This window comes from Anser brachyrhynchus (genome assembly GCF_964034855.1).
Source record: "Anser brachyrhynchus genome assembly, chromosome: 13".
In the NCBI taxonomy this organism is placed as follows: Eukaryota; Metazoa; Chordata; class Aves; order Anseriformes; family Anatidae; genus Anser; species Anser brachyrhynchus.
This window is the reverse complement of record NC_137708.1, coordinates 16,676,074-16,692,957: the sequence shown is the minus strand read 5'-3', so window position 1 is coordinate 16,692,957 and position 16,884 is coordinate 16,676,074. Positions and strand designations below refer to the sequence as shown.

Genomic DNA, 16,884 nt, shown 5'->3' with positions numbered 1-16,884 from the left:
ATAGGATGTTAATCATGAGGAGGACAATCTGCCTGCGCAGTCAATTGCTAGTGCGAGATGGCTTCAGAATTAAAAGCTATTTAAGAGATTATGCAGCATATGAGGAAGAGTTCTCTCCCTCCATCACAGGGCACGGCTGCGCACCAGGGAACCTGCTCGCATCGGACGCCTGCTTCTGCTTGCACAAGGCTGGTGTCCTGTGCGGAAAAGGGCACGCCGCCTGTTCCGCAAACACTCAGGGCAAGGTTTGGGGTGAGCTCTGCCTGGGAAGAGCTCATGAGGAGGGCTCAGAAAGGAGCGAGCTCCTGTCTGTGCAGGTCCTGGGCACTGCCTGCACCCATGGTCCCACCGGTGGGGTGCGGGACCTGGTGGGATCTGTCGGGAGCTGGGGGCACGGAGGGGTTGTGCTTTTGGGATTTGCTGCCGTGGGCAGGCTCTCAGCAATTCAAATGCTTCTTGCAGTGCAGGACCACGCAGGTTGCTCGTCGGTGTCGGGGAACATAATGCATCCCTGTCCTCTTCCCAGGCAGCCTCCTAGCAGGAGCTGGCCCCGGGCATGTACCAGGCAGTTTGCTCCTGTTACCTTTGTGTGCAGCCATTTTCATGCATTTCAGAAACTCCTATATACTGCTTTGTGGGTGGCATGCAGGGAGGGGCTGTGAGGTCTTAAGCTAGTGTTATGATTTGAGGATGGCACTTTTTTTTTCCAAGAGCCATGGTTTACTCTATGCTAGGTCACACTCTACTTCTCATGCATAAAACAAATCATCTGTAAAACGCAAGCAGGGGAAGAGCCATTTGCAGCCATGAGTCATTAGATCCCCTTATAAACTGACAATATAAAAAAACACCAGCCACAAAATAATCTGTTACAAGTTTCTTATCACACTTGCAGGTTGTTGGTCCTCCCGGCTACCAAAATCCTGCACATCCCAATGGCAAAGCAGCTGCAAAAGGGCTTTGGGAGGAAGGATGCACTGAGTCCATGGGTGCAGGCAGGTCTTTTGAGTGCAGGTCCTGAGGACTGCAGGGAAATGCAATTCCTCCCCTAGCCTCTCCCCATCTCTATAATGGGATAATGGTATTTTCTTATTTTACAGGGCAACTGGGAGCTGGAAATAAGTAATCTGTGAAAGGCACACTGAAAGCCTTTGATGGCGGTTCTTCAACAGCTCGGAGCCCTGCAAGAATAGCTCGGCGATACACGCTGCATGACCCAGAGCTGGCAGAGCAGGGGCAGGCGGCGAGGGGGCTCTGCGGGTGGCAGATAGAGCCCGGGGGCAGCAGACACCGTGCTCTGGAGTTCCCTGGACCACCCCCCCTGCCAGGCAGAGCGCAGCCTGAGAGCTGCGGGGAGGCCACAGGGTGGCTCTCCTGCTGGGGACCGCCACCCCATCCCCACCCCAGCTTTATGGAAGGCCATCTCAGTAGATGCTTTCCGAGACACTTTGCTCTGGGTGACTGCACAAGGGGCTTCTTCCCTCACTACTCCTTACCCCAGAACATGGCCTGGAGCAAGGAGCTGCTGCTGAAGCAACGGCCCTCAGGGCTGGAAAGCCACGAGCATCACGCTGTGCATGCACAGATAAAGAAAAGCCGGGGTTTGCCCTAAACAACCCGTAACTGAAACACAGCGCAGACGAGGCAGCAAGGCAGCAGCATGCTCAGAAGCAGCAGTGCCTGGAAGGCGGTGGGCTCTTCGGGAGAACAGGGATTCAGGGATGAGGCTGAAAATAGGGACCCTGCCAAGCTGGAAACTCTACAAATTGGTGAGCAGTTAAATTTGATTTATTGATTTGAGTCGATAAATAGTGAAGAGTTGATGCTGAGATTGGGAAAAGACTAAATCAGGGTCTATAAAAATGACACCCAAACACCAGCCCACAGTCTGGGAAAGGCTGAGCTGTCTTTTGAACTACGCTGTGGGTCTGAGCCGCCGCTCAGGTGATTTCTCACTGACCTGAGCAGCGATTGCTGAGCAGAATGGAAGAAGCAGAGGGAGCGAGCAGGGTTTTTCAATTTACTCCCAAAATTTGTCCTGATTTTCCTGCCTGCCTGCTCTCCATCTTCATTCTGCCCGGCCTGCCGTGAGCAATGAGAGCATGGCACGCTGCCACCTCGCCATGTCTTTGGGTATCTGTAGTCATGAGGGCTTTCAGCGTTCTTTGGCTTTTAAAAAAAGATTCAGCGCCTACATTTTTAAAATCTAATTTACCTTAAAGCAACCCTTTGAAGAAAGCAGCACAGCCTGGTTTTCATGAACGCTGAGGACACAGTTTCCCCTAGCATTTGTTCATTTAGACTTATCTGATTGAGGAATGGTTTTTAAGACGGGACAGTCCTGCACCGTTCTCACCGACCTCTGCAGAGTGCACGGCACAGCTGGGCCTCTTTGCCCAAACGAGACCCTAAAACCCAATGAACTCTGTTGTGTTTTTGTTTGTTTGTTTGTTTGTTTTTCTAAACAATCTTGGTATCAGAAAATAAATCTAAGCCCTGGCTGGCTGCCAGTGACCGTGAACCACCCTGTCAGACACTATGGTTTGGGCTTAGCCACCCTTTAAGGGCAGGGAAATGGGGGCTGCTCAGTGCGATCTGAAAGCACGATGAGGGAAAGCTTGTAGAAACCGGGGGCTGCCAACACCACCTCCTCAGCATGGCCCCGGATGGGCCCAGTCTCCAGCTGCACGATGCCCCAGGGGCTGCCAGGTGAATATGGGAACCAAAACCTCTGTGCTGCCCGCTTGCGTAACTCTTCCTTGCACAAGGACAGCTGTGCTGGGGAGGTCAGCAGGTTGCTGCCAAATTATTCGGCAGTGTCTGTCTCCTGAGTCTGGGAAGAGATGCTTGATCCACCCTCGCCAGCTCCATGAAGCTGCGGTGTGGGATCTGAGTGGGGGAGGACTGGAGCCGAAAGCGTTTATGTGGAAATGCTATTTTTGCTCAATGCATTTAGTGGGGCAGCAGTGGCATTTTGATGCCTTGTTCCACCTAAAGCCAAGTCACACTGGATACGAAGCAGCAAGGCGAGGGCGAGTGCATTTCCAAAGAACTAACAGCAGGAAGGGATGGGAAACCCTCCCGCAGACACGTCACCGCCTTTCCGTTCCCTCGGGTTTGCTCCCAGGGGCTTGAAGTCGTGCCGCCGACAGGACGCAGTGGGAGCAGGGTTACATTTTCAGCTTTTGAGGTTTCGCTTGTGGGCCAGATTTACACCCACTGCAACTGCAAGAGCGATAAATGAGGCACAGAGAACGCTGTGCAGCATCTTGCATATCTGTGTAGTTAGATGAGTAGGCTAAATCTGTTCCCCATCCAGAACACAAAACACTGACTGTGAATGACTTGCTGAATTCATCCCTTTCTGGATTTTTCCACTAAATTAGCAACTAACAACCTCGAGCCCTCCCCTACCTCCAAGCTGGAGCTTTCCTGAGTCTTGCTGACCCTGCTGCTTCCGGGGGGCTCTGGAAACACCGTTCCTTAAAAGCTTGATCCTATTCTTTGGGGCTGTGACTAGACCATCCTCAGCCCTGCATGGTTTTTTGGTCATCTCCATGCTCATCTCATGCTATCTCATTAACTCAACTTGCAAAGTGCTTCACCTGCAAGCACGTCACACCGCTGCGCCTCTGCGAGCTGCTGTTTGAAAACAGCAAAACATGGCCTGCCCCAACCCAAAATGGGGTGTTTTATGGAGGTTTGCGTTACTGGGAGGAAAAAAAGCAAGGGTGCGAGGTGCCGCCAAAGTCAAACAGTGTTCCGTGTGGGTGAAAAAAGCACTTGAAGTACTAAGAATTGTCCCGGTGCCACGCCGTGTTTGCAAACAAGATTTGCAACCAGCCCTGTGAGACCTATTTAGCCTGCCATAAAAGTAGGGCCAGCATTTTGGTGCAGAGATTACCTCAGTGTTTTTTAGCAGAAGCAATATGGGAACTAGACCTTCTTACACTAAAAGGGCTCAGAAATGTCTCTTTTATCTTCCTATTCGGAAACTTGAACTGCAATGGAGTTTGACAGGATTATCTTATTTACTCTATCTCCTATAGCACAGCTATTTCTGTCTGGCTGTCTGGTTATTGCTATTAAACTGGTCTCATTTTGCTTCTCATCCAACCTGCTTCGCTCCAAGAGCTCAAGGGAAGACAGCAATAGCAATAAAGCACGAGCTGGAGGTTACATTGCATCTTGATTACAAGAGACACATAAAAAGTGCAAATGAAACCTAAGTGTGTTTCGTTCAGCCACTGCTCTTTTGGTGCTGCAGCAAACACGAAACACAGAGCCCCACCAAGGCCTTGTTCTACCATGGGTGGAAGAAAAGCACCATTTGGTGCAGAGACGCTGTTAACCCTTCCTCCTTCATGCTGTCATTTCCAGCCTAATGCCACAGTACTCTTGAGCCCACCGGGGAAACCCAACCTATTACCCAGAACAGAAAAAAAGATGTTCATCTGTTATATGGTAAGCACCTCGAGCATCCCCCAGCGTAACAAGCTATGATCATAATTAATACGGCGTGTCACAGTCCGGGATGTTAAGTACTATGATTTGCAAATTTGAAGCATCTCCGTGTCAAACCCTCTCAGCTTCAGGTTGAGAAGAAAAGTAGACCCTGTGCCTTTAAGGCAACATCTTTTAATGCTAACATCATCAAGGATTGACTTCATTTCTTGGTAATTACAGTTAGCACACTGGAATATGTATTCTTCTTTCCTGATTATAGACATATGGTAAGTCAAACTGAGGCCAGTGCTTGCTTCCTACACAGTTTATTCCCTTCTTCCTTTCCAAAAGGCGTTCTTGGGTTAGGGTAACTGACCTACACCCTCTTCTGAAGGCAGCACCACTTTGTCCTCCCAACTCCCAACCTCTGGTTCAGGAAACACAGACAGAAAATGCATTAGGAGAGCTTGACGTTAATCCAATAACCACAAGTTACCCAGCTTTGCAAAGAAAATCCAAATCATTCTCCCAGTGGCTCTTAATCGTAAACTGTTAGGCAAGCTGACTCGGTGCACCCCGTTTGCCACAGCTTCTGGGAACGCGCTGCAGTGCCTGCCCGCACCCCCCGGCAGTTCAGCAGGCAGGCTGCTGAATGCTTGACACAGTAATTGCATCTGACTAAAATTCTCACTTCCTAGGACCAGAAATTAATTTAATGGTGATATTAGGAAGTGACTGGTGCTGTCTCTGATGGGAAAATCCGAGCCAAATACATTTATCTGTAAAGCTCAGAAATCAATTTTCTTTGTGAAGACCTTCCCACACGAGTTGCTTTGCAAGATGGTTGCCAAAACTGAGAGCTGGCTGCCACAATAGCAGCTCCTCCACCTGCTGCTGCTGCTCTTATTCATGCAGGCCCTGTAAATCTTAGTGCAAGTTTCCTGCTTGGAAGAAAGACTTAAATACACCCATACTGGCGGACATAACATCTGCCAGGCATATTTATATGCAGCCATTTGTAATTACTCATTTCCACAAATGAGGTTTGTGGCTGAAGGCCCCTCAGTTACCCACGATGGTCACGGAAATGCATTTGGGACTTCTCGCTCTGGGGCAGAGCAGCTCATGCTGGCAGAGAGCAACCTGCAGAGAGCTGCGGACGCCTGTGATTTCGAAAGGTGAGGTAGATGCTGAAACCTTGCCTGAAGTGTTTGGGAACAACCAATAAATGCAGCGAATATTGATCAGCAAGCTCCTGCCTGGCATTACTGATCATCCTCTGCAGGAGTATCGAGCAGGGGAGCAACTGTGCGAAGATCTTGGGAAGAATCACGCTGAGAGTCGGCTCCCTCACAGAAACGCCTTGGCCAGACGTCCAGAAAAAACCCCACAACCTTGAAAGATTTTCAGACATCAACAGAAAGAAAGGGATTGCAAAGCTTTCAGAAAGTAGGTCGTATTCAAAGCAGAATTCAAAGCAGAGAGTTTATCTGGAAATACATTGACTGCTGCTCAAAGCAGGTAGGTGGATACTGGAAATACTGACGTGGCCAATAGACCTTAAATTCCTTAAATTCCCAAATTCCTTAGGCGACACTGGATGGATCAGGAGGAAGAAGAATGGTAATTCTTGGTAGCACATGATAGCCTGCTGACACCCTCCTAGGCCACCTGCATGTACGGCCGGTGGAAAAAAAACGATCCAACACATGAATGGTGAAAAGAAAGATGGTTTTTGAGACTGTGGGCTCTGCCTTGTCTTTAGAGCAACACAGGACACAGCAGCTGAAACAAAGCAGTCCTCAGCACTCCCCAGCTGACAGCAGGGCTGCTAGGAAGGAAACTCAAACTTACATAGGGAGGGGACGTGTTGCTTTGCGAGCAGCAAAATAAATAATAATTATTAAATAATGGCTACAAATGAAAGAAAGTTGTTACTTGGGATAAAGATGTATTTTTGGTACTCTGTCTGGGTTCAGCAGCACTACAGCGTGCCCAGAGGATCAGCAGCTTGTCATACAGGCACACACAAGGGTCATGGGCATGCAAGGAGCAGCGTGCTCTCTAGGGACTGGGATATCCCGCGCGTTGGTTGGCTGGAAGCAGAAAGCTGATGAAATTTTTGCAGAGAAAGAACTGGCTTTCACCGGTTCTTTTCTGGATGCTGCAGGAATTCATATACCACCGTCCTGGACCTGACGTGCACCTGCTGCTATCAGCGAATGCCACTAACACCTCGCCTCAGCCCAGAGGGGTGAAGCTGATTCCAGCCAGTATTTGCCACATCGAAATTATTTCATCACCCACTGCATGCACTGGTGAGTGCTGTGAGCCCAGCGCGTGACAAGTTTTGTAGACAATTGAGTTCCAAGCAAACAATAGAGAACACGAACATCCAAAACTGTCACAAAGCTTATGGAGTCAGGCTGTATCTGTTCCATCAGAAACTCATGGAGCAGCATCTGCCAAGCCAACGAATCCATATGCATTAACTAAGAGATCTGAGAGCACTGAGCTGTGGCAGCTGCAACGTTTTACCAGTGAGACAACAGGTATTAAAGGTGAGGAATATGTGCAGGCAACTGCTAAGAAGATCAGGAGGAGTGGGAGACCTTGCCTGAAATATACTCTAGTCTTCCTCAAGCCTCCCAGGATATCTAGCACGCTTTCATCAAGCTAACGCAACTGTGATATATTTGAATAGGAAATTGGTTTTAGTTCCTTATTTATATTAAAAATCTCTCTTACCAATAAACAGGTAAAATTCAACCATTATAATTAAAAAATGTTTTCTCAAATAGACCGTGTCACAATTAAAGATGTGTCACGCCTACTAATTTATTGTATCTGAAGAAAAGCCACATATGCAGAAGACTTACTGAAGAGGAAGATTCACCGAGATGTGCCAGGATAATTGGTACCAGAGCTGAAAGTTTTGATCAGACTCAATAACCACACAAACCTCACAAAAAATATAGGTCAGGTTGTTTGTGAATTTTCTCACTGCCCGTCTCTGGAAGACCAGGAGTCCTGTTTAGTCCGCTGCTTTGGAAGCCTCTGAAAGATTTAATTCTCCCTGCACACAAGGCAGAGGAGCTGGCAGCCCTGCACCAGTCTGGACTCTGAGACCTTCTGGAAATCTGAAACTTGGGCGTTTTGCCTTGCCCTTCTGGACTCCAGCAACTTCTTTTCCCCGAGGGTTTGTGCAAGTGGGACAGGAAAGCATCTTGCAAGCCACGTGCCGCTCTCCAGCACTTTGATTCCCATGACTGGCACCAGGCTGTGCTGCAGCTGACCCCGCGATGTGGTGCTCTGCCCACCCCGGCCAGATGAAGCACCAGCACCCCTGCAGACCTGCCGCCTCCCATCTCTTGGTAGCCTGTGGGTCCTATTTCATCTCCTCAGAGGATAATTTTAAAGCCCAGGGTAAAGGAGGCTGACCCCTGGCTTCCTGCACCTTGATATAAATGCTGCTTCCCTAAGAAAGCTGCAGGATCTGGCACTGGCACTAATGGGGAGGTTTGGGTGCCTGCTGTGGTCTGCAACAGCAGAGCCTGACTTGGTCAAACCAACACAGGCTACAAATCAGTCCGATTTACTTTATATAGGATACATGACCCCAAAACATGAGCTGACACTCCTCTGAATTCTGTCCTTGAAAAATGTTTCTTAACAACTTTAAGGAGAACACTATCAAGATGGGAAAGTCCAGCCGTAACCCCCTCTCCCCTCCTACCCCATCACTCTGAAATACAAAAACTGCAGTTCGGCGCTGGAAAGGCAGATGCAGAAGGAGACAATACAACTTGGCGTGGTCCCTGTGCTCGTGGGCTCACTGGATGAGCGACCCCCCTCTGCCCCATCACCCTGAAGCCCCGTGTCCCCCAGGACCTCAGTAATGGCAGCAGAGCCCACCCGACCTTGCCACGGGGCCGGTCGCTGCCAGGAAGACCCAGAACCACCACGCTGTCTCTGAGATGGCAAAAATCTGCAGGGTGCTTTCCTGCGAAGGCATCTCTTGTGTGACATTGCCACTCGTACAACACAAAATGCCTTCTGAATGCATAAGGGAAGAGGACACACCAGCACTGTCTGCATACTGATCCAACCTCTCGAGCCCCAGCAGCCTGCGGTGAATTGGGGCTGGGGGCGATGCTTGATACCTCTCTGGATCAGACCCAGCACAAGCCAAACTGGATGCTGCCATATGAATCGGAAATTCAGGATCACAATCAAAGTTTAGGAGGTCAAGATTAAAAAAAAATTAAACCCAGCTGTACATTTCCACTCATTTTGACAGTTCTTCGAACATCTGATGTTGTTATTGTTGCTTGTTTTTTTGTTTTGTTTTTAACAGAAATGGGAAAGATGTGAAAAGCACAACGGGGAGGGTTGGGGGGGGGAAGTACACGCGTTCCAGAAGGCAAAATTTCAGTCAGCCGTGACTCAGGAGAAGCAAGTGCCACCCACTGAACTGCACAGGCCCCGGCGCGGCAGCGGGCAGTGATGCCGCGGTGAGTCAGGAGCCACCCACGCCCCCACCCCCGCGGCTCCCTGCGGCACAGGGCACTCCTCGGAGGGCTGCCACGCGGCGCGGGTCTCGCTCAGCCTCTCCTCGGCGTACCCAGCATGACAGGAGCACAGCCCTGGTGTGCTCGACCGCAGGCAGCTGCGGCGCGCCCTCGCTCCCGCTTGAAGCAGGTCCAGGGGACTCCCCCTGTGCAGGTGTTGGTGTAGCTGTGGTGCGAACGTCAGTGAGTCCCGGTCTGCCAGCAGATGCAGGCGCCCAGGACTTACGATCTCTGTCGCTTTGCTTTGAACAGCTGTGATGATAATAAGCTGGGATCACCTTACCGGGACTATGGCAATACAGCTCTGCTGCTGCTGCCTAACACAGTCGCTCCAAAACACAGTCCATCTGCTATCAATACTGCAACGCATTGTTCCTTCACTACCTTTCTCTGCCTTCGTGGTGGGTTTCATGGCAGAGATGTCCCCTAAAACACAGCAACTACATGAAGATGAGGTTTAAAATCCATTTCACTGAGTGACAGCACATACACCCTGTTACAGACCAGACTGCTGCCTGGTATTTCTTCAAGAGGCAACAGTCATCACTTTGGTGCAGTAATTGAGTTGTCTGCCCAAGCGCCAGGCTTTATAGTTCATACAGAAATTCTAGGGCTATCTAATCTCGGATCATATGTTGCAGCCAAAACCCAAAAGTAGAAGTGAGGCAACGAGCCAAAACGAGGGGCACATGAGAAAAAGGCATGAAAAGAACAAGTGGAAGCTGGATTTGCTACTAGCATAAAAAACCCTCTATCATATTATACTCACCATCCTGTAACTCAGTATTTCTAGCATGTGGCGCTATCCATGTCCTCTGCACACGTAGCAAACAGCCACCTTGCCCTAAAAACCACTTTGGAATGGAAAGCCTGTCCCCAGCATGTCCTTAGCAGTGCTGCTTTCTCCCTGGATGTCCTTACCTTCTTGCAGAGAACCATCTGGTGATCAAAGAGAAAGAAAACACGCTGCTGGTTCCGTCCATAAGGCTGGTAAATCCAGGACATCTCTCCTGTGTAGATCAACTCTGAGCTGCGGTCCAAGATATCATCTCCCTGGAGGGCACAGAGAATGAGGCCACGTGAGCCACTGCTCCCAGCCATGGCATGCTTTGCTTTGCAGAACAGGGAGGGGCAATAATTAAATAAGATTTTGGCCCTTTTGTATCTCTCAAAGCTGCCCTGTCTGACTTCCGACCAGAGACTGGGGATGGGGAATCATTCTGAACGAAAGGAAATCACTTAAGTGTGGACATTCAAAGCACGGCCATTATGGTTCACCCTGCAACGAGCAATGGGACAGCACAACCGCTGCTGCAGGACACCGTCCCCGATCCCCCTGCTCTGCCACCCCCAGCTCTTGCTGCAGGTGCCCATCCCGCAGCTCTGCGGGGCTCCCTCGGGCACGAGGCCTCCTGTCTGTCCCCGCAGCCCCTGGGTCTGCCCCGGCAGAGCACCCCGCTCTCACCAGGCTACTGCAGCCCCCTCGCTCTGAGCTCCCTCCAACCCCTGCCTCCTGCCCACTTCGTGCTTAGCGCAGCAAATTCCCCGTCACCCCCTCTCCCTGTAGAAAAGGATCCCAGTGCAAGTCCCCCCTGGAGGTACCAGGCCAGCTACCAAAATCATCTGCAGTGGGATATCAATTCCCTCACCGGCGGGGCTGCCAAAATTCACCCCTCCAGACTGCTGCCTCTCCTCCCACCCTTTCAGGCAATGACAGTCCCCTCTCCCGTGGGTTGTCAGAGCTCCCCATCTCCCAAAATCTATCTGGCCCCACGGCTGGCAAGGCCTCCCCGGCCGGCTGCCAGAATGCCCTCACCCTTTCTCTGCCTCCGGCTAACGCTTGTTTTCCTCTCCGATTTTTTTTTTAAGGATTCATGAGCAGATGGTCTTGAAAACACAGCACTCTCTCTCCCACTCTCTGAGAGAACAAATGCAGTCACCCTCCACTAATTGGGATGAGCTGGACTTTTTAAAAAGTTAATTAAAATCTATTTATTAAAAATGGGTGAATTCACCACCACCTGCCCTGTGGGCATCTCTCACTCTGCAACACCACAGAAGGAAATAGGACGACTTCAGCTACAAGGTAAGGAGCGGGATTTGAGAATGAAAGAAACGCTTTCTTTTTTCTTTTTTGGCTCTGAAACTAGTGCAGTTCTGGCTTTGATGCCGAACTAGAGCCAATCCTAGGATGAGAGCATCCCAAAATCTCATCCAACAGCTTGTAAGGGTTCAGCTAGCTATGGGGGGCATCTAGATAGACACGCTTTTCTGGTTCCACTTATACTTGAAGGTGCCAAAGCAACTAAGAGTCACCCCACTCCTCATTTCTCGGTGAGGATTTCAGACTGCTGTTCAGGTAAATGTGTAATTAACCTCTCAGCATTGATTGGAAGCAACTGTCTGAGTCCCTGGGCCCTGTGACAACAGCAACTTCATTAAGTCGCTGCATCATCACGCTGCAGCAGACTTCCAAATTGCCTTAGCGAGGTGTTTATCTGCCTCTCTATCTCCTTTCTGTGGCTGCAGTATCCGAAGGCCTAATTAGAGATAACTTCCCAGGCACACAGGGGGTCATTCCCAGAAGGGATGGGCCTTACGAGGTCTCACAGAGTGGTGGCAGGGCCTAATCTCAGTGGGTACCTCCTGGCCAAAAACCAGGGACCGAGAGCTGCTGAGAAAGCTCGGGCCTAGGCAAGCCCATGAAAAAGAAGCCTCTGAAGGAAATACACGGGCTCCAGAAACTGGGGGCTTTTCTGACTAAACGTGAGCTTACATGAAGAAGATTAATACAAGCCTACGGACAGGAGCTTTTATGAGAGGGGGCAAGCCTAGAAGAGGCTGTCTGCTAAAAATAGAAAACCAGCTTTGTCTTTTACTCCTGTGGTAGCATCTCAAGCCTGAGGATACACAGAGGACTCTGTAAACACTTCTACTTGATTAGCTGAATCCAAACCGTGTCGTCCCTGCAAGCAATTTAAACAAAAAAAATCAGATCTGAAACGATAGGATTTGTATTGCATTTTGTATGTGTGAAAACCATTTTTGTATACAGTCCATAGGCTAGAATAGATGGTTTCCAGTGCTCTTTGAACAGCACCAAGTGTCTTCTGCTGGCGGGGCATCCCTACCAGGGGCTTACGGGGTCCGGGCAGAGCGGCGGGCAAGGAGGGAGGCGTTCCTTTTCAGGCTGTCCCGCTGCTTCATCCCAAGAGCAACACCTGGGCTGGGGCTGTCGCGGCTCAGACCACCCCTGTGCCCGAGCCCACCTCTAGCACAGCCCCTGGCTGCTACTGCTGGGCACAAAATCCCCTTTCCTAGTTAGCATTCAGCGAGCAGGGCTCTCTTCTGCCTGACACTGCTGTTCTTTAATTAGAGATTGACAGGCTGATTAGCACTCTGGGCTACGGAAAGATCAGAAAAAGGAAAGCGAGAGAAATGTTGTCCTTTTCATCAGGCTCATTTTTTTGATACCTTCTGTTGCTGGGGAAAAGGAAAAAAAAAAAAAAAAAGGAAGAAAAGAAAAGATGGATCTGTTTCAGTCCCTGTTGTGATTTTTTCCCAGGAGGATTTCTCATCAGGCTGTCCTCACTTTGAAAACAGCACGTTTCGTGTCATTCTTGGATTCAATAACGTAATATTACGCTGAAGCCAACTATAATATATTACATAATTAAGGGCACCGAGTCTTGATTTAAAGGACCAGTAAATAACAAGAATGGGAAGAAATTTAAAAGGACGGTGTTCATTATATCTCTCAATTATATATATTTTTCCCTTCATGTAAATATAATGCTCATGAAACCCGCCAAAGTGGCAACCCACGGGAATCTCGGGTAGAAATATCTGGAAATCTACATAAACCGAAGTAATCTGCTTAAATAGCAGGTTAAGACTAATGCAGGCTGATGAGCAAGGCTCTCTCCGGTGCCAAACACGCTGCTGCTGGCTTGGGGACTGCCAGTGATCCCCTCCCTGGGGATGTCCGTGGGACGGGGAGCCCTGCCACATCGCCTCCCTCCTCTGAGAAAGACCTGCCCAAACGGTGGGCTTTGGGGGAATAATCTCTTCATAGTGCTATGTACACATTATGCAGTGACCTTTGGGATCTGCAACTCTCTCAGAGGGGCCAAGGAGGGACTGAGCACGTAAAGGCTGCCCAGAACGGGCGCTGTCTGGCCCATTTCAGGTCTGATCCAGAGGAGACTTTGCACGCTGGTCTGAGCCCGCTCCAGCTAACTGTGTGCACCAGTTTTACCTACCGGCCTTTAAATGTCACTGTTTTGATCTAAGGATATTTAACTGCAAGTAAGAGGATGACGCTGAGCGAAGGGAAATAGAGGTTGAACATCAGGAAACACTTCATAACAACAAGAGCTCTCAGACACTGAAAGGTCTCGGCGGGAGGTGGTGGAAGCCCTATATTCTGCGCCATTAACAACCGAAAGGACAAAAGGCACTAGAGAATTTAGTGTAGGCAGGGGCAGCACCTCTCTAGGTCTGTTTGTACATTGGAAATCCAAGTTACAAAATAAAAAAAGTGAGTCACACATGGTAACAGTCCAATCCAGGGTTCTGGGTCAAGACCATGTTCCTACAAATTATACAGGAACACATTTCAAAGTGATTGGGATTATTTCTAATTTACAGCAGTCAGCGAGATCTGAATCATCCCTGAAGATTTCGCCCAGTCATTACTTGTACAAAGCTACCAGAGCTGCCAGTAATTCCTCAGACTTCGTGCCCTGGCTGCCACAGCACAGTTATCAGCTGCCACTACAGTCAGGCCACTCTCTGTCGGTCCCATTGGCAATTTAAACCAGCAGCCCCTGCTTACGTGACTGCCTGAAAAAAAGGTCTGGCCTTGGTAACTGAAGGATGTTCACATCTGTCAAATCCTGACCCTGAAATTCACCTTCACGGGGCCATGCAGAAAATCTTGAGGGATTAAAATGATTCCTGAAACACACAGGCACAACTCCACAGGATTCAATAAAATCCCTTCTGCTCAGATTAGCTAGGACATGCCCCCTGCTTTTTAAATTTGTTTTAGGATCAGCAATATATGTGCATTCCCAGTAACACCCTCTCCTTGCAAGAATATGTGTATGCACACTTTGTATACAAGACCATTTCAGATATGCACTCACTATTTGGCTTGGATTTTTTTCTTCTTTTTAAAAATCTATTTCCAACATCCTATCACAAAACACAGGTAAATTCAGAAATTAAAATGCAATTTCAGATCAGAGAGTCAACATTGCTAGTATATGTTACGGAAAAACATTTTTCTAAATGAAGTATTTCAGCATCCTTAAACATTTACCCTTGGTTGCTGCTGAAACAATTCACCAAATGCAAAATACAGTAGTAATTAGGGATCATCTCTATCTTGTGCCCTGCATGAATTTCTGGTGAGGGGAAGAAAAAAGCCTGAACTGTTTTTCTCCTCATTCCTCCTTTCTTGTAGTTGGGTTTGTTGTTTTTTGTTTTTTGGTGGTTTTTTTTTGGATTGTCTCAAGCAAGACTGTGCTGTACTCCAGATCCATGCTGCTATTGCTTGCTTGCACTGCTGTGCCAGCTGGAGAGATCAGGAAGCCACTGTGACACACACAGGGACGGAAAGGAGTGCTTTTGGGTACAAAGGCTAATTAGAGCAGGAATAGGGCCACAGGAAGATGGGAGGGTAATGCTGTGGGTTCCTGTCTCCGTTTCAGTGAGCATTTAAAATCAGCTGGATAAGCACTTGCACAAGCATGAAGTTGACATCGGGTCACCACCTCTCAGCTGACTGTCCTCCACCGAAGAGAAATTAGGAGTCACAGTCTTCTGCTCTCCAACCCAGATAACTCCCCACAGACTGGAAGAGAATATCTACCAGGAAATCCCTCTTCTGCTCCGTAACAACCTAGCCGTAGGAGAGGTGGGCTTGAACCCCTGCAGGTTGGGTAGGAAATGGAGCCCTGATGGCCTCCATCCTGGGAGATGTGTCCTGCAGATAGAGATCAGCTGAGTGGGGGGGTTGGAAGTTAGCAGCCTGGGCTTGCAATGCCTGCAGAGAGCATCTGCACAGATCGAGGACAGAGCTAAGCATCAGATCTGACAGATCTGGCATCCTGCTCCCTTCCTGCATTATACTACAGCTGACTTCTGAGTGGTTTGGGTTTGGTTTTGTGCATCCTCCTGGCCATTACACGGACATCTGTGAAGTGGAGGCTGGATCTGATGATTCAGAAGTTACTTTAAAGGCAAGAATCCAGCAAAGTCCTCTGCTGCATCCAGCTCTCATCCTCTAGTGTTCTCACCACAACTCCACGACTATTCTTGATCCAAAACATAGTATAAAAATGGCAAGAATGGTGTTTTCCTGTGAATGGGGGCAGCAACTGTATTCCTGTTGGATCTCTGAGCAGCAGCAACAGCAGGTTCTGTTATATTATGAGAAGCTGAAGGATGGTGCTGCGATATTGTGCTTGGAAATTTGGAGAAGTAATGGATAAGCCCCTGGAAGAATGAACTGGCAAGTTCCTGAGGATACAATGGAGATAAAGAGTAGGTACAGCTAAGCAGGAATGAATTATCAAGGATACAGCTAAATAAAAATGAATTATCAACTGAACTAATGGAATAGAAAAAGAAACTGCTATCCCACAGATCCTGTGTGGAGGTCACCTTGGCTTTCCACTTGCACATGAATATTCACTGACTAGGAATTGATCCGTCCTTAATCTAGATTTATTTACAACGAGAGTCTTGGCATTTCTTACAAATGACACACATTAGCTCATCATATAGAATATACTGAAGGCTGAAGATGTATCCAATAGTCCTGTGCCTCCTTGAAGGCAGTTTTCTAATTCTGAAAATGAGTCTGTGTGTCAGTATTAGAGAGTGGTTTCTTCCCAGTAAACAACAATAAAACAATCAAGCAAATCATCTGCATTCTCTCATCTCACTGCCAGTCAAAATTTAAGAACCAGCTATGATTGCTGCATTTATATGTTTTATCAGGAGATCCAGGCTTGAATCTAACCCTCGTTATAGCAATGATACTAATTCAGTCAAGAAGGATATACTATTAGGTGATGTACCTGCATTTCTCTCCCTCTACTCCCAGCCTTCCTAGATCTTCCCCCCGCCCCCCCCCCAAAAGAAAAAGAATAATTAAACAAACCATGCATCTTTCCCATATACTAACTCATAGAGTGTTGTCCCATTGACTTGAATGTGGAGTTATTCCAAATCTTCATGACCGTAAGGAAGAATGGAAGCCATGCCACCACTGCAAGTACCTACTTACTAAACACATGGCTCGATGATTTAACACAGAGAGGGATTTACAAAAACATTTGTCCTGCGTCTGCCTCAAAAACCCTACTCACAGATTACATTCATACAATGACTCAAAAAAATTCAGGGATTAAAAAAAAAAAAAAAGGACAAGTGTTTAGCTCGGAAACAAGTGTTTAGTCTTTTAAAGCACATGGCAAAAATGTAGGAGAGCGAAGGCCTGCTGGTGGGGAATCCCTCTGCTGCCTTTGCCTTGCCTGTATTGGCCCCTTCCAACTCCTACGACTCTGTGATTCTGTATTCTTAGCTCATTAATTATACCGCAGCTACACACAGAGTTGGTTCAGACACACCTTTAAGTGGAAACTCAGTTTAAATGTGCAAGTAGCATCTCTTAAATTCAGCATAACATTTTGGCTTCTAATCATAAAAACAGAAGCTTTCTCCATTTTTTTTTAACCTGTCACAATTTCCAGGGCTTTTTGCTACCTCTTTTCCTACTTCTTCCCCAGTCACAAAGCACAGAGACAGAATGCACAAAGAGTTTCATCCAGATCTCTCTTACTCCCAGGACAAC

At 48.3% G+C, this 16,884-nt stretch overlaps 1 protein-coding gene across 27 annotated transcripts in view; it reads right to left on the bottom strand.

The window, feature by feature from the left end:
• Nucleotides 1-16,884, bottom strand: part of ARHGEF9 (Cdc42 guanine nucleotide exchange factor 9) — a 184,620-nt gene that overhangs the window by 20,542 nt on the left and 147,194 nt on the right. For all 27 annotated transcript variants that reach the window (XR_013938913.1, XM_080553826.1, XM_080553846.1 and 24 more), the window contains one exon: nt 9,939-10,070. Coding sequence is in view for 26 of the 27 variants with exons in the window: in XM_080553826.1 (XP_080409952.1) it covers nt 9,939-10,070 (132 nt within the window). In the remaining variant the exon portion in view is untranslated. The remainder of the gene's footprint in view (nt 1-9,938; nt 10,071-16,884) is intronic.